Source organism: Ovis canadensis, chromosome 24, assembly GCF_042477335.2.
Source record: "Ovis canadensis isolate MfBH-ARS-UI-01 breed Bighorn chromosome 24, ARS-UI_OviCan_v2, whole genome shotgun sequence".
In the NCBI taxonomy this organism is placed as follows: Eukaryota; Metazoa; Chordata; class Mammalia; order Artiodactyla; family Bovidae; genus Ovis; species Ovis canadensis.
Window position 1 is genome coordinate 42,170,091 of NC_091268.1, and position 26,753 is coordinate 42,196,843.

At 45.7% G+C, this 26,753-nt stretch overlaps 1 protein-coding gene and 1 non-coding gene across 2 annotated transcripts in view; one reads left to right on the plus strand and one right to left on the minus strand.

The window, feature by feature from the left end:
• Positions 1-821: 821 nt before the first annotated feature.
• On the plus strand, positions 822-894 carry TRNAE-UUC (transfer RNA glutamic acid (anticodon UUC)). Its single transcript has one exon. It is a non-coding gene; the product is annotated as a tRNA-Glu (tRNA).
• Positions 895-4,518: 3,624 nt separating this feature from the next.
• BCL7C (BAF chromatin remodeling complex subunit BCL7C) overlaps positions 4,519-26,753 on the minus strand; it is a 31,481-nt gene continuing 9,246 nt past the window's right edge. The window contains exon 6 of the mRNA XM_069571323.1: positions 4,519-4,740. Within this exon, the coding sequence (XP_069427424.1) occupies positions 4,534-4,740 (207 nt within the window). The 3' untranslated portion in view covers positions 4,519-4,533. The remainder of the gene's footprint in view (positions 4,741-26,753) is intronic.

Sequence of the window (26,753 nt, forward strand, 5' to 3'; positions counted from 1 at the left end):
AATCCAGCCTCCTTGCATGGCCCACAAGGCACCTGCCACCGTCCCCAGTCAGCCAGGCCAGTCTTGCGTCAGCCACATGTCCCAGCACACTCAGCTCCATAGACGAGAGTTGCTTTCCGTTTTCCCAATGCACCAAATTCTTGCCCACCTCTGGGCCCTTGTGCAGCACCCTACTGTTAACTTCTAAATGGAATTGTTCCCTCAACTCAATTCTCAGGAATACAGTAACTGTCCCTTTCTCAAAATGACCTTTGAGCTCCCCACCCTCCAACCCAGTATAGAATTACCAGGTTCTTTCATAGCACACTTAAAATTTCTTCATGATAATTGTCACAGTTTGTAAGAGTCTGTTTTTGGGGAGGACTGAGTGAGGTCCATCTTCTCTATGGCCTGAAAGTTCCCTGAAGCTAGGGATCCTGTCTGTTTCATTCATGAATGTATCCTCCACTTCCGTTACTAGACCCTGCCGACTGCCAGGCACTAGCAGACAGTTGATTAAGTGATGCCATCCACCCTCTAAGTTCACCCCCAAACCATCGGCAGCTCTCAGAAAACACACCTCACAGTCTCTCTCTAGCCCCAAGAACTGACTCAAGAGGCTTTGTCTGGGAAGGCTTCTGGGGTTCTTCACCCCCACAACAGTGTTTAAAACTAGGAGGCCATGGTAAGAAGGAAGGAGGACTCAGGAGGAGCGACACGGTAAGGGGGAGAGGATGAATTCAGTTAGGAGCCTGGAGCATCAGAGAGGTTATCAAGGAGGCAGTTGGCTACATTGCGCTGGTGCTCAGAGGGGCAGTCTAGATTAGAAGGAGATGAAGAATTCCCTGGTGGTCCAGTGGTTAGGACTCTGCGCTTTCACTGCCAAGGGCCCGGGTTTGATCCCTGGTCAGGGAACTAAGATCCCATAAGCCACATGGCACAGCCAAAGAATTAAAAAAAAAAAAAATAGAAGATATGATTGGCAGTTGAAGCTGTGGACTTTAAGATCTCTCACAGTTCTGTACAAAAGAAAAAGAGTCCAAGGATGGGGCCCAGAGAACCTGGACTTAAGGGCTAAGCAGAGGAAACCATCTCTGGAAGCAAAGAAACAGTGTCCAGAAAAATAGGCATAATATTGTGAGAGTTGTCACAGAAGGCGAGAGGAGGCCCCTTGAGGCACTGAATCCCACACATCTATGTTTCCTTCTTCATGTTCAAGCTCAGCATCTGGCACCTGGTGAGCTGAGGAAGCCTGGCGAAGGCTAGGGGTTCGGACTGTCTGAATCCTGACTCCACAACGGCTGTGTAACTTTGGGCGACAGACTTAACTTTCCCAGACTCCAGGCCCTCAGCTGCAGAACAGGACTCATGCTAGTATTTACTTTATGGGGCTGTTCTCAGAATTTCCCAAGATCATCTTTGGAGAGCCCTTTGATCCACGTTTGGTCTGCCGTCTAGGAATGAATGACAGTAGCAGGAACAGGGTGGGTGGTTCTGGCTAATAGGACTGTTTCTTAAGTTCAGCCAATAACAGGGCTTCAGACAATGGTCAAATAGCCTGCTCACCACTTTCTATTACATGTCCCCATCTCTTGATTTGATCCCTATTAAACAAACCCAAGGTGGGGAGGCTTATATACTGTCCTCCTTCTGAAGACTGTCTTTGCCTCCAAGTCCCTATCAGATGACGCTGGAGTTTGCCTACCTGATTGCAACTAAACCTTCTTTTTCAGGTAACCATGGTGATATTGCCACCTCAACACAGCTACCTTCTGTGGGTACAGGTAGGTTCTCAGGCTCCTTCCTGGGAGAAACCACTGAGGTCTGCCAGTAGCTTCTGGTCATCTCAGCTCTGAAGGAAAGGCAAGTGGATGACCATTTCACAGCTTAGGAAGCACTTCTACACCGTAACCTCCCTTTCATCCTCACAACTGCCCTGTGAGGTAGATACAGCAGATAATAACTACACCGGTCCACACGCATCAAGCATTCACAGCGTACCACGCTCTGTGTGAAGTGTTTTCATAGATGATCTCATTGAAACTCACCAAAATCCTATGAAATGGGCTCCATCAGTTTTTTGGGTTTTTTTTTTTGCCATTTTACAGAAGAGAAAAAATGGGGCTCAGAGTGGTTAGACCTTGCCCCGGATCAAAGAGGTAGTAAATAACGGATTCAAACCTCAGCCTGTCTGACTCCAAAGCCACATTGTTAACCCTCCATCTTCAGTACTGCCTCACAAGGCAAGTGCATTATCTTCCAGGTATCATTCTATCCATTAGATCAAAGCTCAGAGAGGTAAAGTGACTTGTCCAAGGTCTCACAGCCAGGAACTGGCAGAGCTGGAATCCATAACTGGCTTTTCTGGCCCTAAGACTCCTGAAAGGGTGAAGCTTCATGAGTGGACTTTACTGTATATGAGATAATTATTTCTGCAGCAGATCTGCCTTGCCAGTCCCGCTCAGCTTAGAAGAGTTATTTTGATGCAGAAGTCCTTCCCAATCATGTGAGAACAAATGCTTAACAATAAACATCGAGGCATTCCTGGTTTGAAGAACTCCACTGATGTCAAGTAGAAAGCACGAGAAGGTAACTCTGACAGAGTCCAAGGTTAAGGTAGAAATCTCTGGAACTCAGGATGGGAGTACACAGGAGAGAATGGGTCACAGTCTAATGACGTTTTTTTTGGGTAGTTGTTGCCATATTAAAACATATTTGTGGGAATTCCCTGATGGCCCAGTAGTTAGGACTCCATGCATTCACTGCCGTGGGTCTGGGTTTGATCCTTGGCAAGGGAACTAGGATCCCATAAGTCACTAAAAGCAAACAAACCAAAAGAGGTATTCATGGCCCCCATCTACTCTTATCAGTGAGACATTCTCACAAATTAAAGTAAATATTTAATGTGTTTAAATGTATTGTATATCCTATACAAATCCTATGAATGATGTGCTGAGAAAAACTTTTATACACAAGTCTTTAAATCAGCAATTTCAACACATGTAGTGCAGTTGATCTTGTTGAAGGCTTAAAACATTTTATCCTAACCCTACCCAGTAATGTTTTCTGGTACTTTCCTGGTTTTGAATATTTGCTATAGCCTATAATTCTTTGGAACTGCTACTAAAAGTGTATTTCTTATTTATTAAAAAAAGATATAGAAAGTTAGGAAATACACAGAATGATATGATTTCAGGAGTTCCTAAGATTTCCAGGTTTCCAATCCCCAATCCTAGATTGATATCTGTCAGAAATTTGGAAACTTTAGGGCAGAGAGACTGGATGAATGTCCTTAAGCAACTCAATGGGATGAAAAACTGGGGAAAGGCCATCTTCCTTGGCCTCCATGAAGGTTCTATCCAGGAGCTGGTCCAGGGGCAGAGCGTCCCTGGTCACCATCCCTCTGAAGGCAGAGGTCTGAGAAGAGGGCACCTCAGGTAGCCAGGGGCTGAGCTTGAAGCGTTGGACTTGGCATAAAATTCCTATGATGTCACAAGTTGCATCTCAATCGTTGGTGCAAATGTTCACTTGCATTCCGGTGAGTATCTGCTCACTTTAGTATAAAAAGTGTTTTACATAATCACCAGGAGAAAAATGGATGCTTCACAAACAGATGTCCTGTCAAACGGGCACCCCTCACTCATGTGCCAGCAGAAGAAGCAGAGCCCTCGGTCGGGCTGTGGGGTCAGGCAGGCAGACCTGGGTCTGAATGCTGGTTCGGCCACATTCTGGCTGTGTGACTTTAAGCTGATGCCTTAACCTCTCTGAGACTTAGTTTCTCCTTCTGTAAAATGTAATGAGAACAGCAATGGCCCAGGGATATGGTGAGGATTGAATGAGATCATTCTCATAAATCGCAAGGCCTGGCACGGGGTAAGCCCTCAATCAACCGGAGACGTCGACATTTCCTAGGACAGGCCCAGCAGTGCAGCGAGTGAGCCGCTCAAAGGCCCTAGGCCTTCTCCTGGTGGGGATTTTCCGGTCCGCTGGGGCTGTGCCAGAAGCTCTGGGCTCTCCCCGGCCGCCCAGGTCGGTTTCTTCGTACCCACAGGGGCCTGCGGGGAGGCTGGCCCCTCGGGGAGGTCTTGCTGCAGGTCGGTCGTCAGGTGAGGGATGAACCCACCGGCTAGCTTGGCCTCCGGGGAGGCCGGAGGGAGGGAGTGGGGAGGGCATGTGGTGCAGGGTCTCCACGCGCGGCCTCGGGGCAGAGGGGGCGCGTCCCAGGCTGCCCTTCCCCGGGTGGAGGCCCGGCGCCCCGCCAGCACTCTGGCTGCGATGCGTCCTCAGGCGCTCGACGGGGTCAGATTGTGCCCGGAGCTTTTCCCGCACTTGAGGGGCTGTTGATCCTGCTCTGTGCGGGTGTCGGTGGCGAGCCAGACGGGTGCTGTGACCTTAGGTTCTGGGCAGGCTGGGGTCGCGTGCCCCCGATGATCCCACGGTGGCCTGGCCGTGGAGCTGGGAAGCTCTCTGCGCCCTCGGGGGGAGCGGGTGGGTGGCTGGATCTTGGGGCGGCCAAGGGAAGCCTCGGGGCCTCGCCTTGCCTGGGGAGCCGGCTCACCTCCCCTTCCCTTGGGGGATCGTCCGGGGTGCCCTCGGGGCCTTGCTTCCTCCCCCGGGAGCTCTGGGCTCCGGCGGCGGCGGCCCCGCGGAACTGGGCCGGGCGTTTGTCCGGAGGCCTCTCCTGGGAAGAAGCCGCCTGAGAGGCTCTGTTTTCAGGCCTTTCTCGTGAAGGGCTCTCCTGGTCACCCTCACTCCCGAATCCTGCAGGGAGGAAAGAAGAATCTGTTGTGTTTTCTCCGCAGCCCACCCGAGACTAGGAAGACCTTCCCTTGGGAGCCCTAAATCGGGCAACTTGCTGGACAGTCTGTAAACGACCCATTTCTGACAGCGGGCAGAGGGTGAGGCCGGGTCCTGTGGGAACTGTTTCTAAAATCGGATAGAACTGGGCAGCTCTACACTTATTTGCAGTGTGATTTTAGGCAAGTTACATAACTTTTTACAAAGCCTCAGTTTGTTCAGCAATCAGGTGGGGATAATAGTATGGGAAGTATCTTGGGAGCCACAGGCCTTCAGGAAGGCAGGGCCTAGAACTCCTTAGTTAAACTGGAAAGATCAATATAAACCTGTAAAGGGCAATTCCCTGTTTGTCCAGTGGTTAGCACTCAGCAATTTCACTGCCAAGGGCCTGGGTTCGAGTCCTGGTCAGGGAAGTAAGATTCTACACATATCTCCAAAAGGGAAAAAAAAAAAAATCTCCATATGAAAAGTTTTTTTTAAAAGCATACAAAACAAAGAGAGAGGAAGAAAGAAGATAGAAAGGGAGGGAAGGAGACAGGGATGGAGGCAAGGAGGGACTTAAGAGCTCCCTGTACATGGTTGCATGCTTAATCGCTCAGTCATATCTGACTCTTCAGGACCCCATGGACAGGCTCCTCTGTCTATGGGATTTTCCAGGCAAGAATACTGGAATGGATTGCCATTCCCTTCTCCAGGGATCTTCTGGCCCAGGGATGGAACCTGGGTCTCCTATACTGCAGGTGGATTCTTTACCGTCTGAGCCACCAGGGAAGCCCTAGAAGCTCCATAAGAAACAGGAAAATCTTTACGGTGAACAGGTGCTGGGGGCAATGAATGGTCAGCTCAGGTTTGCCTCTTTGGAACAGTGTATCCTGGTCCTATGTCTGACCGGAACTTGCAGCCTTAGCTAATTCTGAGACAGTTGCCTTTTTCTTTTGGATCGAGTAGGATTACCCAAACTCCAAGAAGGTATAAAAATAATAACTGATAGAATTACTGAAACTCTAGAAAGGTATAAAACTGGAACCTCAAGAAGGTATCAGAATAAGGATAAGACAAAGGTAAATCCATAGTCTTAGCCCTTTTATAACCCGATCTGATGGTGGACTTTTTAGGCAAGTGGCATGTGGGGTCCTTCTGGACCAGAGATCAAACCCATGACCCCTGCATTGGCTGACAGATTCCTAACCACTGGACCACCAGGGAAGTCCTGATGATGGGTTTTAATAAATTCTGTTGTTATTGTATTTGTGTATCCTTAAAGCATATGAAGTAATCAAAAGAATCTTTTGACTACTGAATTTGTATTTGCAGTTTAAATTACTTAAGGTAATTTAATTGGTTAAATTTATAATCAAAACCTAAATCCCTCATAAAAAAATGACTTTCAGTTTTTCCCTTTTTTTGTTTAATGGAGTCTAATAAATTGAGCATTAAAGTACTAGATATTTCTGCCAGCCCAGAAGCCTCCTGAAATATGAAGTAATCTCATCACACAGCTAGTTCCCCACCCAGGGATTGAACCCCGGGCCACACCAGTGAAAGCCTGGAATCCTAACTACTAGGCCACCAGGGAACTTCCTGGTTCTTGCGTCACTTTAAAGGAGAAAATGTAGATAAAACACTTGCCACAGGGCCTGCAATCTAGGACACTTTCAGCTCCAGTTCAGATGCTAACTTATTGTAAAGGGAAGAGGTTGGTAGCAGGAGCAGACGCCAGAGAGACAGAACACAGCGAGGAACTATCACAGGCTTGCTGTCACAGGTGGCTATTCAGTCATTCAGCAGACACTAACTGTGGGCCAACAAGGTGTCAGGCATGGGAGGCACCCTGGTGAACAAGACAAAGCCACCATCTTTCCTCCTTCCAAGTCCCACTGGCCATCTCTCTCTTGTAGCCACAAACTACTCACTACCACCCTTTTCCCTGCAGGTCATCCCCATGAATACATATGTGTGTGCATGCTAAGTTGCTTCAGTTGTGTCTGACTCTTCGCCACCCCGTGGACAGTAGCCTGCCATGCTCCTCTGTCCATGGGATTCTCCAGGCAAGAATACTGGAATGGGTTGCCATTTCCTTCTCCAGGGAATCTTCTTCACCCAGGGAATTGAACCCACATCTCCTGCATTAGCAGCAGGAATATTTTTTTACCACTGAGCCACTTGGGAAACCCTTCCTATGAATACAACTAAGACATTCCGCCTGGCCTCTTCCCCATCCCAGACTGGGCCACTGGGCTCACCAGAGGGTATCCCTGGCTTTGATGCAAGAGGCAGAGAGCAAAGGCCTCGATTCAGGGTATAGACACTCAGCTAATTTCCACTAAGTGGTTAGGAGCATGGGCTTTGCATCAATCAGATGGCATAGATCTGAGTTCTGACTCAGCTTCTTTTCATCCTTAACCTTGGGCAAGTAACCAGGCCTCAGTTTTCTTGTCTGTCTGGTGGGGAGAATAATGTCATGCCTAATTGATAGGGTTCCTGTGAAGGTTAAATGAGGTTATGTGTATATATGGGTGCATACATGTTGTGTTTATATATCCAATCTATATCTATCTATATGTATATAGATATGGGCTCTGAGTAATGGTGGCTTCTGTTTTTACCTTAATATTGCTGACTTCAGGGTTTGTTCCTTGGAAGTTCTTGGCTATTTACTTAGATATGACCAAACAGTTTAGATCCAACCAGTGGATAATTTTTTTTTTTTTCTGAGTACTAATTCATCACCCTATTCAAATCAACTGATGACCATTTTATTTTGTATTTCCCACAAATCATCAACAGATAAAAATAAGCCAGTGGAACTTCCCTGGTGGTTGGGAACCTGCCTGCAGATGCAGGGGACACAGGTTTGATCTCTGGTCCAGGAAGATCCCACCTGCCGCAGAGGAACTAAGCCCGTGTGCCACAACCACTGAGCCTGTGTGCCCTAGAGCCTGTGTTCTGCAACAAGAGAAACTACTGCAATGAGAAGCCCATGCACTGCAACTACAGAAAGCCCCCAAACAACAACAAAGACCCAGTGCAGCCAAAAATTAAAAAAACAAAAACAAAAACACAATGAATGTCAGAAGTGTTCTGGGGGAAAAAATGTCTCTATAGACAACAGCTCGTGTGGGCAGGTGGTTGGGAAGTGCAGTGTATCTGATCCCACTGGGATTAGGGCCACGCTCATAGCAGTACACGTGCACTGTATCACTCTTGGGGAGTGCCACTCACATTGTGGTGAACAGAGACCTGTATAAGGAAAGGGCACCTTTTCCTAATTCACACCAAGTTGCTAAGAATTTATGAACCAGCTGAGGAGCTGACTCGTCTCTCCAGAGGAGCACATGGCCCACATTTTCTTATGTGGCTAGGCTAGGATCTAAGAGGGCTTCCCAGGTGGCTCAGGTGGGTTGAATCCCTAGGTCACAAAGATCCCCTGGAGAAGGAAATGGTAATCCACTCCAGTATTCTTGACCAGAGAATCCCCTGAACAGAGGAGCCTAGTGGGCTACAGTCCATGGGGTCACACAGAGTCAGACACTCAGTTCAGTTCAGTTCAGTTCTCTACTTAGTGACAAACAACAAGGATCTAAGAAGCCTCTGGCAGAGGGGGACGGCTTTCTCTCAAGGCCAAGACGGGGATTCCTGTCTGGTAGGCAGAATTCTAAAGATAACCCTCTAAAATTCCTGCCCCTTGGTTCTTCAATCAAATGGTAATCTAGGTACTGCTGTGAAGGGATTTTTGGAGGTGTAATTAAAGATCCAAGTCAGCTGAGGTTAAGATATGGAGATTATCAACCAATCAGGTAGCTGTTTAACAGAGGTTTCTCCAGCAGGTGGCGGAAGAGGAAGTCAGAGTGTGAAGCATGAGGAGGACTGGAGCCCTTGCTGGCTTGCTGAGGAAGGGACCCGTGTGATGAGGAATGCAGTGGCCTTTTTTTTTGTCCCTGTGGGATCTTAGTTCCCTGCCCAAGGATCCAACCTAGGCCCCATACAATGGAAGCGCAGAGTCCTAACCAGTGGACCGCCAAGGAATTCCCTGTGGTGGCCTCTGAAAGAGCTGACACCCACCCTCCACCCCAAGAGCCAGCATGGAGACATCCTACACTGTAAGGAACTGAATTTGCCAACAAATGGAACTCATATGGTAGTGGATTTGTCCCCACAGCTTCTAGATAAGAGCCTACCTCAGTCAGCAACTTGACTTGGGCCTTATGAGGCCCTAGACTTCCCTGATATTTCAGTTGGTAAACAATCTGCCTGCAATCCAGGAGACCTTGGTTCGATCCCTGGGTTGGGAAGATCCCCTGGAGAAGGGTAAAGGCTATCCACTGGGTTGCAAAGAGTCGGACACTGAGCTACTTTCACTTTATGAAACCCTAAGCTAAGAACCCAGCCAAGCCCATAGTCTCTGATCAACAAAAATGTGAGATAATAAATAAGTCTCACTTTAAACTCTAAGTTTGGGCTCATTTGTTACAGAGCAAGGGGAAATGAATACACTTGGTTTCATGAAAGAACCTGGCCAGAGGGACCTCCCTGGTGGTCTAGTGGTTAAGACTTTGCCTTCCAACGCAGGGGGTGCAGTTCAGTCCCTAGAGGGGAAGCTAAGATCCCACAAGCCTGGAGGCCAAGAAACCAAAACATAAGCCAGAAGTAGTACTGTAATAAATTCAATGAAGACTTAAAAAATGCTCCACATAAACAAAAAAAAATCTTTTAAAAAAGCCTGACTAAAGAGGTGGGAATCCTTTCAAGGACTCCCTCTTTCCCGCCTTCCTTAGGAAAGAGCTTCCCTTGTGGCTCAGCTGGTAAAGAATCTGCCTGCAACGTGGGAGACCTGGGTTTGATCCCTGGGTTGGGAAGATTGCCTGGAGAAGGGAAAGGCTACGCACTCCAGTATTCTGGCCCGAGTCCATGAGTTTGCAAAGAGTCAGACATGACTGAGCCACTTTCACTTTAGGAAAGAGAAATGTATCTATATTCCAGTTTCTTGATGTTTTTCCACTTGGGAGTTCTGCTTTACTCCTCTATAAACCAGGTTTTACAAGGGGAGGCCTGTCATGGTCCCATCCTACCAGTGACAGTGGATGGATACATCATGAATTCTGGGGTTTAGTAACATGGCCTAGAACTCAGGAAGAGGGGCGTCATGGGGGCTCCCTCTTTCCCCCCTGACATAGAGCCCCGGAAGAGCCTCTCTAGTCTGCTCACCTCTGAGGACCTGGAAGGGATCTGTAGAGGCAGACTGACTGGAGAAGATGGCTGCCGTCACTCGAGGAGCCCTGTCAGTGAGGTTTCCTCTTCTTTATGTCTTACAGCAGGATAAGGGTCTTCAAATGTGTTCAGTACTGGTTCCTAAGGGCTGAATTGTGCACCCCCCTCAAATTCATGTGCTGAAATCCCAACACCTGCTACTTCAGAATGTGACTCTGTTGGGAGATAGAGTCTTTTAAGAGGTAATGAAGTTAAAATAAGGTCATGAAGGAGGGCCCTAATCCAACATGACTGGTATCCTTAAGAGAAGAGGAGATGGAGCGACTTCCTGGGTGGTCCAGTGGTTTTAAGACTCACTGCTTCCACTGCAGGGGGCATGGGTTTGATGCCTGGTTGGGGAACTAAGATCCCACGTGCCTTGCTGCATCACCAATAAATAAATAAAGCTGTGAGAAAACAAATTTCTGTGGTTTCAGTCACCAGTCTGTGGTCACTTTGTTATGGCAGCCCAAGCAAACTAACACCCTGGCCTGTTCAAGGGAACATTGCTCTCTTATGCTCCTTGCCTCTGAGAGTGGAGAAGGCAACGGCACGCCACTCCAGTACTCTTGCCTGGAGAATCCCATGGACGGAGGAGCCTGGTGGGCTGCAGTCCATGGGGTCCCGAAGAGTCGGACACAACTGAGCAACTTCACTTTCACTTTTCACTTTCATGCATTGGAGAAGGAAATGGCAACCCACTCCAGTGTTCTTGCCTGCAGAATCCCAGGGACGGGGGAGCCTGGTGGGCTGCTGTCTCTGGGGTCGCACAGACTCGGACATGACTGAAGTGACTTAGCAGTAGCAGCTGTTTGAGAGAAGCTAAAATGCTGTTCTGAGTGGTCAGAGGAAATCAACTCATGAACAGCTAAAGAGAAGCTAACAACCCAATGAGGACTAAGAAACCAGAGGAGAGAAGACAAAGCTGGACCCCTGAATGAAATGACTCCAACTGAAGTACAACTGATTGAGGAAGATTGTTAAAAGAAGGGCTATAATGGACTTCCCTGGTGGTCCAATGGTTAAGACTCATGCTCCCAACGAAGGGGGCCCAGGTTCAATCCCTGGTCAGGGAACTAGATTCCCCGTGCTGCAACAAAGCACCCACATGCTGCAAATAAGAACCGGTGCAAAAATAGAAGGGCTATAAGGACTCAGATTTCTTGTCACCCATCTTCCAATTCTGTTCCTCTCAAGTTCCTGACCAGCCAGCCAAACCTTAGCAACCGTCCATCAATTAATACAGGTCCATACTTCTGGTCATTTCACCCACCAGACATAGTGAAGAGCCAAAGACACAGCTCAAAGCTCTGTCCACGGTGAGGATTTTTCTTCACCAGCGTCCTTCAGGTTCACCCAGCTGGTGGGGTGAGCTGTGGCTGTCCACCAACAGCTCATAACAGCCTATCAGCCAGAGTCACCTGTAAACAGGCTTGAGTCTTTTCTTCGTCAGTCAGCTGGGTGTAAACGGGACACCCTAGAAAGGCACAGCCAGGGATGGAGGGAGAGAAGGTCAAGAAACCACCTGCTCCTGTAAATGGCTTGTAACTTCTGGACCTTTCCAAGGTTGGTCTCGTATCTCAGGTGATGACAGATTGCTGCTGTGTACACCCAACCTCACAGCTGGGTTGGTCAGACAACACCCTTTCATGATGAGTATCTCAGGTTGCTTGGTCACCCGATATCTGCTGGCTACGTGTTCAGTTCCTACCACGTCCCAAGAGCAAGCCAGAGACTGTTTCTTTTTTAAGCTATAGATTTTTAAAAAATATTTATTTATTTGCGCTGGGTCTTAGATCTAGTTCCCTGACCAGGGATCGAACCCAGGTCCCCTGCATTGGGAGCTTGGCGTCTTAGCCACTGGACCACCTGGAAGTCCCTTAAGCTACAGATTTTTTAAGATATTTATTTGGCTGCATCAGGTGCTGTGCAACGGACTCTTGAGTGCGTGGGCTCAGTATTTCTGCTGCATGTGGGATCTTAGTTACCCTGACCAGGGATTGAACCTGCGTCCCCTCGTAGCAAGGCTGATTGATTCTCAACCACTGGACCATCAAAGAACTCCTCAGAGACTGTTTCTGAAAAGTAGAACAGTTGTCTATAGGAAAGAGCCTACACTTATCGAAAATCCTGGGTCTGTGCTTTGATTCTACTCTTGGTGCCTGCTGGAATGCCACTGGCTTTGCTGGATCATTGGTACAGAGACAGAGCACCTTGAAAGTGTTATGGAACCTTCTCTTGCCCTGCTCTCTACTCAAAACTGGCATCTCCCAGGGGCCTTTACTAACGAGCTACATTGCCTCCAAAATCCATACATGCCTACCAAGCACTGTTCCTCTTTGAGGGAGAGTAGGTTGTATGAGGAGCAACTGGTCTTTCACCTTGGAGGAGATATCTTTACATACTCTAGGCCACTGAATCTCCAGAAACTTCACTGGAGTGACAGTCCCCTGAATCTTTTTTTTTTTTTTCCTTTGGCTGTGCTGGGTCTTCGTTACTACACGTGGACTTCCTCTAGTTGTGATGAGCGGGGGCTACTCTCTAGTTGTGGTGCGAGGGCTCCTCATTGGAGGGGTTTCTCTTGTTGCGGAGCATGGACTCCAGAGCATGGGCTTCACTGGTTGTGGTGCAGGGGCTTAGTTGCCCTGGAGCATGTCGAATTTTCCCGGACCAGGGCTTGAACTCATGTCCCCTGCATTAGCAGGTGGATTCTCAACCACTGAACCACCAGGGAAGTACCCCCTGAGTCTTTAGAGGGCATTTATCTCCCACCTTCTAGTCTGCATATGTCTATTAGGACAATTAAGGTACTTGTTACTTGCTGTTCATCAGATCCAATAACGTTCTCAATATAGTGGACCAGTGTGGTGGTCTGTGGGATGTTAAGATGATTGAGATCTTTGTAGACAATATTACAGCAGATCAGAATTGACAGATCCCTGGAGCATCCTGAAGATATACAGTGGCATTGCCAGCTACAGAGGAAACTGCTCTGGTGGACCTTGCAAGTTGGTCTGGAGAAAAAGCCAAGTCGCTAGTCAATTACCAAATACCAGGGGAAAGGTACTAAATCTGGGACAGCAGATGCAATTGAAATCATTACCCGATTCAGTTCATGCTGGTCCAGTTATTCTCCATCTGACTTCTGAACAGGCCAGACAGGCAGGTTAAATGGGTATGTGATGTCTCACTACCCCTGCTTCTTTCAGTTCTTTGGCATGAATTTCTGCACTTCTCCCAGGGATGTGGTATTTTTACTGATTTGTTGTCTTTGTAGCAAGTGGGACTTTCACTTAGCCTGTCTTGCTATATTGGTCCCCAGTCTGTGGTCTATGTGGGGATTCTCCCACTATGCCAGTTTTCAAGTTACTGCCTCTCAGCTCCAAATTCACGCTTTAGTACTTGCTCTGAGATACTGGACTCGACTATGTACACGTTTCTCCTTGCAGTGAACACGATGTTAAGCTTTGTCAGTAGAGGGCGCTGGAGGGACATTGAAAGAGGAAGATGTTCTTCCTGGTTCTGGTACTGTTGAGGCTTTTTTCTTGCTCCTGTTGCACAGTTTTGCTCGGGCACATGTATGTGGGCACATCCAGTGGTTCCCTGCCTTAGAGGTGACAGTGAGGAGTCCTTTGATAAGCTCACAGCTCCCAACTTGCAACCACATTGCCTTACCTCTCTACCTCCATGCAGACACCACTGACCCCAGACCACACACTGCCTTTGCAGTGACTGGACTCAGCGCTGGGACTCCTTTTGTACGCCACCAGTCCTGACCCTCACGCAGCTTTCTCTCACACTGATCTGCAGAGCATACTTTTTCCAACACTTGACGACGGGAGCAGTCTGATTTTCTCCAGCATTGTGTTTTTACCAAGCTCACTTTCTCTGATGTTGACAGTGCTTGATTCCTTTATCAGTGCCGCTTTCTCCAGCACCTGGCTCTCACTGAGTGTATATTTTCTACCATGTGACTCCGCAGTGGCATGACTTTCTACTGTGCTGATCCCAGTACTGATAAAGCTCTCCAGCACCCGGCTCCTGTAGAGAACACCTCCTGCCATCTTGGTTCTAGTGATGCTCCATGATTAGCAGCTTTACCTGACACCCCAGAGGGCCGATTTCTAGGAAGTCACATAGGTAAGGCAGTTTGTCTGCCAGGTCCTTTCAAATGAAGTCTGATCTCAGCCTGGTGGAAAAGGGATCTTTCTTGGGCTCTCTACATCAGTCCTAAGGATAGTAGCTGATCTTAATATCTAATTCTGTATTTTTTAGAACTCTCTTTAGCCCTTGTTAGCCATTTCCCTATTATTCCTATCAATAGTTCTTTATGTTAAACTTTCCCATGGTAGCTTCTGTCTCCTGGTTGGACCCTGACTGATACAATAATTGTGGGAGTGGTTCTAGGAGAAAGACCCACAGAGATGGGATTTTGTAGTGATACGGTCACAACCTTGAGTGCTGAGCTCTAGTCAATGGGAAATGGGATGCTAATAAACCACACTATGCAGTTGCATCACAGTTAATCAAACTATCACCTGTGGCTGATTGTGATGGGGTGCCAACTACAGCGTATGCCTTGGGAGTCCAACTGGCTGCTTCTCCTGGCTCCTATAGCAGTAGTAATAACTCTAGACTGTGTGGTAGGATGCATTCTTTGCAGCGCACTTGAGTGATTAGAGAGAGAAAATGACAATTGAATTCACTGTCTTGACAAATTTGTTATGGGAAATCTAGGGCATCAATCAGGAAAGAATAGGGTGCAGAAATTTGGAAGGGCACATCTGGTTAGAATCAGACAAAGGAGACAATATTGAACTCCCAAGTCATTCTGAGTCTCTTTTGCCATTGGAAGTAGCTTGCTCTCCTGTGTCTAATGAAACTAACTTTTCTCTGTTTGAAAACCCTGTGATAAGTTTACCTGGGGCAAATGCCTTGAAAAGGGGTGCTCATTCCACTCAAAATTCATCTCCCCTGCTGCCTATAAGTCTTTCAGTTCAGCTCAGTCGTTCAGTCATGTCCGACTCGTTGCAACCTCATGGACTGCAGCACGCCAGGCTTCCCCATCCATCACCAACTCCCAGAGCTTGCTCAAACTCATGTCCATCGAGTCAGTGATGCCATCCAACCATTTCATCCTCTGTCATCCCCTTCTCCTGCCTTCAATCTTTCCCAGCATCAGGGTCTTTCCCAAGGAGTAAGTTCTTTGCATCTGGTGGCCAAAGTATTGGAGTTTCAGCTTCAGCATCAGTCATTCCAATGAATATTCAGGACTGATTTCCTGAAGGATTGACTGGTTTGATCTCCTTGCAGTCCAAGGGACTCTTAAGAGTCTTCTCCAACACCACAGTTCAAAAGCATCAGTTCTTCAGCGCTCAGCTTTCTTTATAGTTCAACTTTCACATCCACACATGACTACTGGAAAAACCATAGCTTTGATTAGATGGACCTTTGTTGGCAAAGTAATGTTTCTGCTGTCTGGGTTGGTCATAGCTTTTCTTGAAGGAGCAAGCATCTTTTACTTCCAAGGCTGCAGTCACCATCTGCAATGATTTGGGAGCCCCCCAAAATAAAGTCTCTCATTGTTTCCCCATCTATTTGTCATGAATTGATGGGACCAGATGCCATGATCTTTGTTTTTTGAATGTTGAGTTTTAAGCCTTTAACTAGAGTCAAATATCAACATATTCCAGGGGAACAGGTACACATTATGATCCAGGAAGGAACATCTTACACATTGGAAGAATTGTAATACATTGCTAATATGTGACAGAAAGTGAAGAGGAACTAAAATACCTCTTGATGGAAGTGAAAGAGGAGAGTGAAAAAGTTGGCTTAAAGCTCAACATTCAGAAAAAGAAGATCATGGCATCTGGTCCCATCACTTCATGGGAAATAGATGGGGAAACAGTGGAAACAGTGTCAGACTTATTTTTGGGGGGCTCCAAAATCACTGCAGATGGTGATTGCAGCCATGAAATTAAAAGACGCTTACTCCTTGAAAGGAAAGTTATGACCAACCTAGACAGCATATTCAAAAGTAGAGACATTACTTTGCCAACAAAGGTCCGTCTAGTCAAGGCTATGGTTTTTCCAGTGGTCAGGTATGGATGTGAGAGTTGGACTGTGAAGAAAGCTGAGCACTGAAGAATTGATGCTTTTGAACTGTGGTGTTGGAGAAGACTCTTGAGAGTCCCTTGGACTGCAAGGAGGTCCAACCAATCCATTCTAAAGGAGATCAGTCCTGGGTGTTCTTTGGAAGGAATGATGCTAAAGCTGAAACTCTAGTACTTTGGCCACCTCACGTGAAGAGTTGACTCATTGGAAAAGACCCTGATGCTGGGAGGGATTGGGGGAAGAAGGAGAAGGGGACGACAGATGATGAGATGGCTGAATGGCATCACCGACTCAATGGACGTGAGTTTGAGTGAACTCTGGGAGTTGGTGATGGACAAGGAGGCCTGGCATGCTGCAATTCATGGGGTCGCAAAGAGTCAGATGCGACTGAGCGACTGAACTGAACTGAACTGAATATGTTGACAGAAACCTAAGAAGTGCATGAGAATGGGTTTTAAGGGTGTTAGAGCAATGAGGGTAGATTATAACTCTAGCTAGAGCCACATTCATTTATGGGTATATTTACTAAAGATCCCAGATTTAATGTGCTAAGAAGTTGGCACTAAGAAATCACTTGGTTAGCTAACTGAATTTTGGACCTAATAGCAGTCTACACTTAGTGAGGTCAAGATGCTACAGTGTTCCTGGTATCACATAGAAGAGAGAATCTAAAGGCTTAGTGTGATAGATTAGATTTATCATGTGCAATCTGTCAACTGTATTCCGTGAGAGGACCCAGAAGACAATTTCTTTGCTAAAACATTGAAGGGAGCACCTCCATGCTTATAGAGGATATCACTATTTGAGCAGGGGCTCCCTAATATCAGTGGGTATGATGGGATCTGGGCTTTCCTGGTGGCTCAGACCATAAAGAATCTGCCGGCAATACAGAAAACCTGGGTTTGATCCCTGAGTCAGAAAGATCCCTTGCAGAAGGGAATGGCTACCCACTCCAGTATTCTTGCCTGGAGAACTCCATGGATAGAGGAACCTGTTGGGCTATAGTCCACAGGGTTGCAAAGAGTCAGACACGACTGAGCAACTAAAACACACATGAGGGGATCCAGACAAGGTAGACACATCAATTGTAAAGGGCAGCAGGGACCACCAGGCAATCTGATTTCTTGGCTAGCAGACGTCTTTGGCAATGGTACTTGACATAGTTTCTCGGAATGAAATAGATAGGAAACCTACTCCACTACTGTCGGATTTGTTTCCTTTCTGATCTTCTGTCTAGTTATTTTATCCATTGTCAAAAGTATTGAAGTCTTCAACAATTATTACTGAATTGCCTATTTCTTCCCTCAGTTTTGTCAGTTTTCGTTTCAGGTATTTTGGGGTTCTGTTTTTAGGCGCTTATATATTTATAATTATTATGTCTTCTAGATAGGTCAACCTTTTTATTATCATAAAATATCTTTTGTCTCTAGTAACAAGTTTTGTTTTGAATTCTGTTTTGTCTAGTAATTAGCATAGCCACTCCACATCTCTTATAGTTACTCTTGTATATCTTTTTCTTTTTAGTTTCAACCTATTTATGTCATTGATTATAAAGATGTCATATAGTTGGATCATGTTGGGTTTTTTAAATTAAGATTTTTTTAAATCTGCCAAATCTCTATCTTTTGACTGCAGTGTTTATTTACACTTAATGTAATTGCTAACAGATAGGATTGACATCTGTCATTTTGCTATTTGTTATCTATATGCCTTTCACTTTTTGTTCTTGTTTTTCCACTACTGCTTTCTTTTTGTGTTAAGTATTTTCTAGTATTCCATTTTAATTCCCTTGTTTCTTTTAGCCTATTCTTTTGAGTTACTTTTTCAGTGGTTTCCTTGGGGATTACAATTAACATCTCTACTTAAAGCAATCTAGTTCGTGTTAATGCCAACTTAATTTCACTGGTATGTAAAAAGTTGCTCCTATATAGCTCCCTTCTCTCACGCCTACTTTGTGCTATTATTGCCAAACAGATTACGTCTTGATTTATTATAAGCCCATAAACCCCACTTTACAATTATTGCATTTTGCAGTTGTCTTTAAAACATATTTAATTATAAACAAAATGTATTTATACTGTCTTTTTCATTTACTTACATAGTTTCCTTTACTGATATTCTTTATTTTCTCATGTGGATTTGTGTTACTGTCTAGTCCTTTCATTTCAGCCTAAAGGATTGCCTCTCTATTTCTTGTAGGGTAACTCTGCTAGGAACAAATTCTCTCCATTTTTGTTGATCTGGGAATGTCTTAATTTCACCTTTTTTTTTTTTTGAAGGATTGTTTTGCTGGGTATAGATTTCTTGGTTGACAGTTTTAATCTTTCAGCACTTTGCATATGTTATCTCACTGTTTTCCGGCCTCCATAGTTTCTGATAGGAAGTTAGCTGTTAATCTTATGGAAGATTCCTTGTATATGATGATTTCCTTTTTCTCTTGCTGCTTTTACTACTCTGCCTTTTGACAGTTTGATTATGATGTGTCTAGATGTGAGTCTCTGTCAGTTTATCCTACTTTGAGCTTTGTGGCTGTGTAACTTTTTAAAAAATCAAATTTTGGGAAAATTATTTCTTCAAATACTCTTTCTACACAGTTCTTGTCTCTCCTAGGACTCTCATTATGTGTATATTAGTACACCTGATGATATCCCACAGGTCTCTGGGGACACTTTTCTTTTTTTTTTTTTCATTCTTTTTTTCTTTCTGTTCCTCAGACTGAGTAACCTCAATTGACCTGTCTTCAGTTGTATTGATTCTCCTGCCAAGTCAAATCTGCTACAGAGCCCTGTTAACTGAATCCTTCATTTCAGTTGTATTTTTGTATTGTTAAGCTCCAGAACTTCTATTTCTATTTGATATGTATGTGTCTCATAATTATTTTGTTGTTGGTGAAAATGACATCTCTTTTTTTGGCTGCACTATGTGGCATGTGGGATTTTAACTTTTCAACCAGAGATTGAACCCAGGCCCTCAGCAGTGAAAGCATGGAGTCCTAACCACTGGATTGTCAGAGAGTTCCCAACAGTGACATCTTAAATATTATAATGTGGCAACTCCAAAAGTCAGATTCTACCCCTCCTCAGGCTTTGTTGTTGTTCTTGCTACTATTTATGAACTTTCCTAGGTTAATTCTGTAAAGACTGTATTCTTTGTGCATGGCCACTAAAGTCCGTGCTCAATTAACTTGCTTAGTGGTCAGCTAATGATTGGACAACTAATGCCTTCAACTAGTAAATTTCCTAGTCTTATCTGAGGGACTGTGTATATGTGTGCAACACTGCTTTAACTTCCACTTCTTGCTTGCACAGAGCATTAAGGTCAGCTACAGGTGAGTTTAGGGTCTTTTTAGGTCTTTTCTACATGTGCTTGTGACCTTCTAGGGATACCCAGGAATGTGTCAGAGCTTTTCAAAGCCCTCTATGAATATTTCATTCCCTAGTTTTTCCTTTTGAACTTTTTTGGTTCAGCTTCTCTTTTTTAAAAAAGTTTTTATTTGTTATTATATTGGCTGTGCCACATGGTTTGCAGGATCTTAGTTCCCACAACCAGGGATCGAACCCATGTCTCCTGCACTGCTATGGAAAGTTGGGTTCAGATGCTAACTCCTGGGCCTATCGGGGATTTGAGAGGAAAGTGGGGTATCATGGCATCTGCTCAGAAGTGACTTTACTTAGAAGAAACTGCAGATGTAGCTGCCATGTGAATTAGGAGGACACTTCTCTAGTATAAGGTCTTGAATTCCTTAACTGGAATTTCTCCCACCACGGAATTAAGACTCTCTCTGGCAACAAAACACACATGTCACATCTCTAGTTATCCAGGCAACACTTCTTGGATTCTTGTGTGCCCTTGAGAGAGGAACAAAATCCCATTGTCTCAGATGGAATTTCTGCTTAGAGTCACAAATTACAGTGTGTGTGTGTATGTGTGTGTGTGTTTTAATAATTGATTATTTGTTTGAAGGGGCTTCCCAGCTGGCGCAGTGGTAAAGAATCTGCCTGCCAATGCAGGAGATGCAAGAGATGTGGGTTCACTCCCTGGGTTGGGAAGATCCCCTCAAGTAGGAAATGGCAATTGCAGTATTCTTGCCTGGAAAACTCCATGGACAAAGGAGCCTGGCAGGCTACCATCCGTGCAGCCCCAAAGAGTCAGACACGACTGAGAACACACGTACTCTGAAGGTGTACTCAGAACAACTTAACCAGCCTGGTCCCCACATACTTTGGTCTAGTGGCTAGGGTCCTCTATCAAGTCTGCTAGCCCATTTCTCACCCCCAGTTTTACTTTCAAACTTGATTAAAAAGTGGTTGTTGGAATTAGACCTTGGGTTAAATCTAGGTTCTGTCACTAGCTATACGACCTTGGACAAGTTACCATAGTTAACTTTGCTATACCTGTTTCTTCATCAGTAAAATGGTGCACTTCTTCTGAGAAATTATTAGGAGAGTGAAACGGAATAATAGGGTGGTTTTCCAACTACATCCTAGAAAGCCTCAAATCAGACAATCTAGTGTTTTCCAAACCTCATTCACTTCCCATCTTGCCAACCTTCAGACATTCACACACCATTTGTATTTGTTTAATCTTGTCATTTAAAAATAACTTTCAAAATGAAAACACATTTATTCATGGACACTACCACAAACAGGAACTTACCCTAAGGTGGTAAAAAATAAATACAACAATGTCAAAATGATGGTATTTAATTCTCACTGGCTATGGTTATAGGCTAAAGCTCTGAGCTCAAGGTCTGGACTTTTAAGATAGGGGATTACCCCAGTCATAAAAGGCCTTATATGGCTGTATATGAAATGTCCAGAATAGGCAAATCTATACAGACAGAACATATAATAGATGAGCGATAGTCTAGGGCTGAAGGAGAATGGGATGATTGCTGATGGGTATGGTTTGAGGGTGATGAAAAATGTTCTAAAGCTGACTGTGGTGAGAATTGCACAACTCTGAACATACCTAAAGAACCATTGAATTGTCTATTTTAAGTGGGCAGATTGTATGGTATATGCTGTGGGACTTCCCTGGCGGTCCAGTGGTTAAGACTCCACACTCTCAATGCAGGGGGCTGGAGTTTGATCCCTGGTCAGGGAACTAGATCCCACATGCCACAATTAACGGCCCTGCATGTGGCAAAAAAGACCTAAGATCCCAAGTGCCACAATTAAGACCTGGAGCAGCCAAATAAATAAATAAATAAATGTGTGTGTGTATTTTTTTTTTTAAGAAAGAAAGCTGCTAAATTTTATTTATTTTTTCTCCTTGAGGTAAAGGATGCAAAGATACCGAACCAGGACCACTATTATAACTCACTATTACTTAGACAGATCTGTGAGCACAACTTAGCCAGGTCTATGAGCACCACCCCCCATCATCTCCCTGTGGTAAGCTTTTGCCCCTTTATGAAAAGACTCTAGTTGTAAGCACTCAATATTAGTTAATATTTCCCCAAACAGATCTGCCATTCAAGTCGCAAAAACTTGGTTTATATCCTCCCTACTCGGCCACCGTCGTGCATCATGATTGTGGAGAAAATCGCCCTGAACCTCACTTTTCTTACTTGTAAAATGAGAACATGCTCCCGAGCTGGACTGAGGATAATGGGGATATAGTAGTTTCCCTGGGGTAGGTAATTAAGAAAAAACCCGACTGTGATCGGCTAGTCCCGGGATCCTCATGCCGGCATTACAGCCATGGAGACTAAAGGCCCAGAGTGCCTCACATGCTGCCCCCAGAAAATGCTGGTCAGGAACTCGGAGGAAGGGGACACGTCGGCACGGCTTGGCCTCGGTGACCCTGATCGGCCGCAGCTCAGACAGAGCACCGGTCACACATACCTCCGCTAGTTACTCACAACCCAGGGAGAAACCGCGCCCAGAACGCCGGCGCCGGAAGTCCGCCCGCGGCCTCTCTAGGATGCCGGGCTCTGCGCTCTGTGCCCTTAACCCTTGAGACGCCGCGGCGCGCTTTCCTGGCTGTCGGCCGTTTGGAAGGCGTGCTGCCCTCCTTTGTTTCCAGGAAGCTTCACCAAAGGCAGTGAGGGGAGCACGGCCTGTGGATCCAATTCTACAGACAAGGCGACTGAAGTCACCCGGCAGTTGAACCAGACCCCCGGTGCCCCATTTAGGGCTATCTTCATTGATTCCAACCGCCTCGCTCCAGTTCCCTCACCATATCTTAAAATAGATACAGTAAAACCTCAACTGAGGTTATTATCGATACAACGGACTTTTACTTTCTTTTCTTTGGCACTGCATTTCCTAAATTTCCTAGAATGCTTGCAATCCTACCAGTGATTTTAAAACTTAAAGGTTCGAAATATTATTCACTTTACAAAAATTTGGTTTCTATATAGCTTCTCAGAGTACATGATCTGCACTTGGTTCACTCTGCTCCTGGTATATATATAGTAAGTCCCCTACATACCAACCAGATCCTTAGGAGAACTCATTCATAACTCCAATTTGTTCCTAAGTCCAACAAAGTTAGCCTAGGAACCCAACTAACTCAATCAGCTACAGTAGTACTGTACTGTACTGTAACAGGTTTTTTTTAATACTTTTCACACACATAATACATAAAAAACAAATACAAAAAAATAAACAAAACATTTTTAATCTTAGAGTACAGTACCTTGAAAAGTACAGTACAGCAGCTGGCATCCAGGGGCTGGCATCCAGTGAACAGGCAGAAAGAGTTACTGATTGAAGGAGGGAGAGGATGTGGGAGATGGTAGAATTGAAGGATCGTCAGCAATAGGAGACGGAGAGCAAGCTGCAATTTCACTCACGCCTGACGTTGATGGCACAGGTTCTGGTTCCTTGTTGGATTCAACTCTGTCTACCCTCTTGAAAGAAAAAATAATCCAGTGATGGATTGGGTAGAAGCTCTTTTTCGCTCATTATAGATGACCGAGTAGTGCTGGATAGTATCCTGAACAACATTCATGTACCATTCTACGTTCAGGCCCTATGCCTCAAAAACTAAAACTGCCTCCTCAAATAAAATCATCTTGTCATTTCCAGCATCGTGAATCGCTTCAGTTCTTCTGTTATTTCTTCTTCCTCTTGTCTCTCTTCGTCCTTCCTCTGGGCCTTCAATTCCATCAGGTCTTCATTAGTACAGTACAGTACAATAATTCCTCCAAGGGTTTCAGGAAGTTCCCAAGCCAGCTACCATATCTGCACTCATGGCCTCACCACTTCTCCGTTGTGAAGGCTGGCTGTAGCCTTGAACCATGGCTGGCATTGAAGATGCGCCCTCTGCTTCTTCGCCCTGTTTCTTCTTCAAGCCTTCATAAAGGCTTTGTAGCTTTCTCTTGAATTAGCATTGAGCTGAGCAGGATTTGACACTGATGCTGATCCTGCATCCACACTCTGAGAAGTTTCTCCATCTCCTCCATCAATTTTCCATGCTTCAACATTATTGTTGACATCATCGGCACAGCAGACTTCACTTCACATGTTCCATGACCTTGTCCTTGTTCTTTAGAATCCTGCTGATGGTTGAATGATTCACATTTTAATCTTTTCACTTCGCTCCACTCAATTATTTTCACTTTTGTTTCCATCGTTATCACTTGGTGCTTCTTAGCAGCTACACTGCTGCTGCTTTTACACTTGCTTCTGGGTATCCTGGGCTTGGAATAAAGATACTGTTCTACTGTACTCTATATAGTACCGTACAGTACAATACACACAAGCACAACCACTTGTAGAAGGTGCGCGTGATCGTGTACACCAGACACGTGAACTAACTTACGTGACTGGACATACGAACACGTTTGCATCGTGGAAAGTTCGCAACTTGAAGGTTCTCATGTAGGGGACTTACTGTATATGGAAAAGATAATATTGGCTCCATGTTTCAGATGAGACCACTAAGGTCTAGATAGGGAAATGACTTGCCCAAGATCACACAGTACAGTCACCTGAATCTGGAATACCTCCATTCCTATGCTGTGTCCTGAACCCTTCACATCACCATAGCTGCATCCCAGAGCTGACTGGTGCAACAAAGGAGGGGACAGGCAGAAAAGTCATTGCCAACAGACAAATATAAGAGAACAGAGTAAGTTATTGTGCTCTGCCCTTGCACTTGCCCTGTGCAGGGACCTGGTCACCAACCAGTTACAGCCCTGCCTTCAACTGACTTGGAGAGTCCACCTGTTGCTGAGTATGCCAATTCCAGATATGCATTCTGAAACTGGGCAAACAACCACAGGATGGTTTTGGGACCCTCTGAGTCCACTGTGAGAAGGACCTGAGCTAAAACTCAATGGATCATTTGATCTCAGTAAAGTTATGGGGCTCCAAGAGAACAGAGTTGAATGCTATAGTAGAAATGTAACAGGAAAAGGAGTAGGATTTGCCAATGGAGAAAGGGAGATGGTCTTTCGTGCACTGACCACTAACAAATGCCTACTACTTACCAATCACTACAGAAGGCCCTGCAACAGAAATGAACAATGTGGCCTTACTTTAGCACAGGAAGTGAGATGTCAAGTGAAAGAGGAAGTATGGTGACTAACCCAGAACCTGACCTAGTCTGAGGATCAAAGAACCTCCCTGAAGGAGGTGAGTGCTAAGCCAAGGCCTGAAAGATAGGTAGGCATTGGCCAGGAAGAAAGAGAAGAAGAGGAAGAGAAGGGTTTCTCTAGCAGAGAGAAGAGCAAGGGCTAAGATGGGAACTAGCTTGGTCAGCTTCTGTGTGTTCCTGGGTCAGATGGTAGAGAGCACTGGCAGAGGGGTGAGAGAGGTGAGTGAGTGAAAGTCGCTCAGTTGTGTCCAACTCTTTGGGACCCCATGGACTATAGAGTCCATGGAGTTCTCCAGGCCAAAACACTGGAGTAGGTAGCCGTTCCTTCTCCAGGGGATCTTCCCAATCCAGGGATCAAACCCAGGTCTTTCACATTGCAGGTGGACTCTTTACCAGCTGAGCCACCAGGGAAGCCCAAGCAAGAGAAGTGGGCCAGGGCCAAATTGAGCAGGGCCTGGTCTGCCACGATATGGAGTTTGATGGGAGAACTGCATGGGCAAAGGTAGGTGGGAAAGAGCACCACGAGGCCCATGTAGCAGGTCAGGAATGAGGTAAGCACCCTGGAAGAAGAAACGAAGAGGCTGAGGAGGTGAGCAAGGACCAGGCTGGAGAGTTCAGACTGGCCTGCTGGCCATGGAAATGAACACGAACAAGCAGAGCAAGGCATGGGGGGTTGATGGGGACTGCGGAGAGTGAAGAACACATGCTCTGCCTCCATGGGCAGCCAGCCCTCTGTTCCCCTGGGTGATGACCATCCTTGTTAGCAGACTCTAAGTCTCGGAGCATCTGCTTTGTCAAAGGAGGCCAGGAGTCCAGATTTTTATATGAAATCACTTCATTTTAAGTGCTGGCAACACGTTCAATACCATGTAAGGCAAGGAAGTCCTAGCCACAGGCCACTGGTTCCCAAACTTTGCAGGATATCAGCATCACCTGTGGAGCCGATGCCCAAGTCATGCCCTATACCACTGAAAATGTCTGGGGCTAGAAGCTAGGCATCAAAAGTTCCCAGGTGGTTCCAACAACCACTGCTGTAGGCTGAGGATATCCTTTGGGTTGCCAGACAAAGCCATGGGGAGCCATGTGAAGTTTTAGAGCTAGGGAGCAGCAGAATGGTTTGGAGTATAAAGAAAATCAGTCCTTAGAAGGAAGGACGTGTAGTGTGTAGTGAGAAAGGGCCTGGGGCTCAAGGGGCAGTGGTGGGATCCTGCTAGGGTGACCAACCATCCCAGCTTGCCAAGGACTGAGGGATTCCTGGGAATGGCACTTGAAGGGCTAACATAGGGGAAAGTCCTGGGCTAACCAGAATGCTTGGTCACCCTAGATTCTACCTCTGATATAGTTCTGTCTGGGGACCGATGCCCCCAGATATTCTAGAAAGGGCCCTGAGAAAAGGCTATCCATCTCTCTGTGATGCCCTTATCCAGGGCTCTGAGCGCCAGCCTTGACATACTTGTACAGGGAGCTAGAAACAGCGAGAGGACTTGGAACCATCTGCTCTCTACCTGGCAGAGCACTCCCGGTCAAAGCTAAGTGTACAGCCTATAACCCAGCAATAGGAAGGAACAAACCACTGATCCAAGCAACAGTGTGGACGACTCTCAAAAACATTATGCTGAATGAAAGGAAACAGACACCAAGGAGTGCCTACTATAAAATTCCATGCATGTGAAGTTCAAGAACAGGTTAACCTAATCAAAAGCAAAATTAGAACAGCGCTGCCTCTAGGGAGTTGGGGACAAGGAAGAGCCAACAGGAAACTTTCCAGGGGGAGACAGTGATGTCGTTGATAAGGGCTTGCATTATGCAGATTACATATTTGTTGAAAGACAGTTAACACCTGTGCATTTTGCTATATGGATAGTTTGCCTCAAAGGAAAAGAAAAACCTGGACTCTAGTCAACACTGGACTCTAATGACATATATGGCGAAGTGTTGAGAGGGAAGTATACCATTTTGTGCCGCTTATTTTGAAATGCATAAAGAAAATAAGAAAGACAGACAGATGGGTGGATAAGGATATGTGGTACAGCGAACACAGTAAAATGTTAGAGCATCTGGGT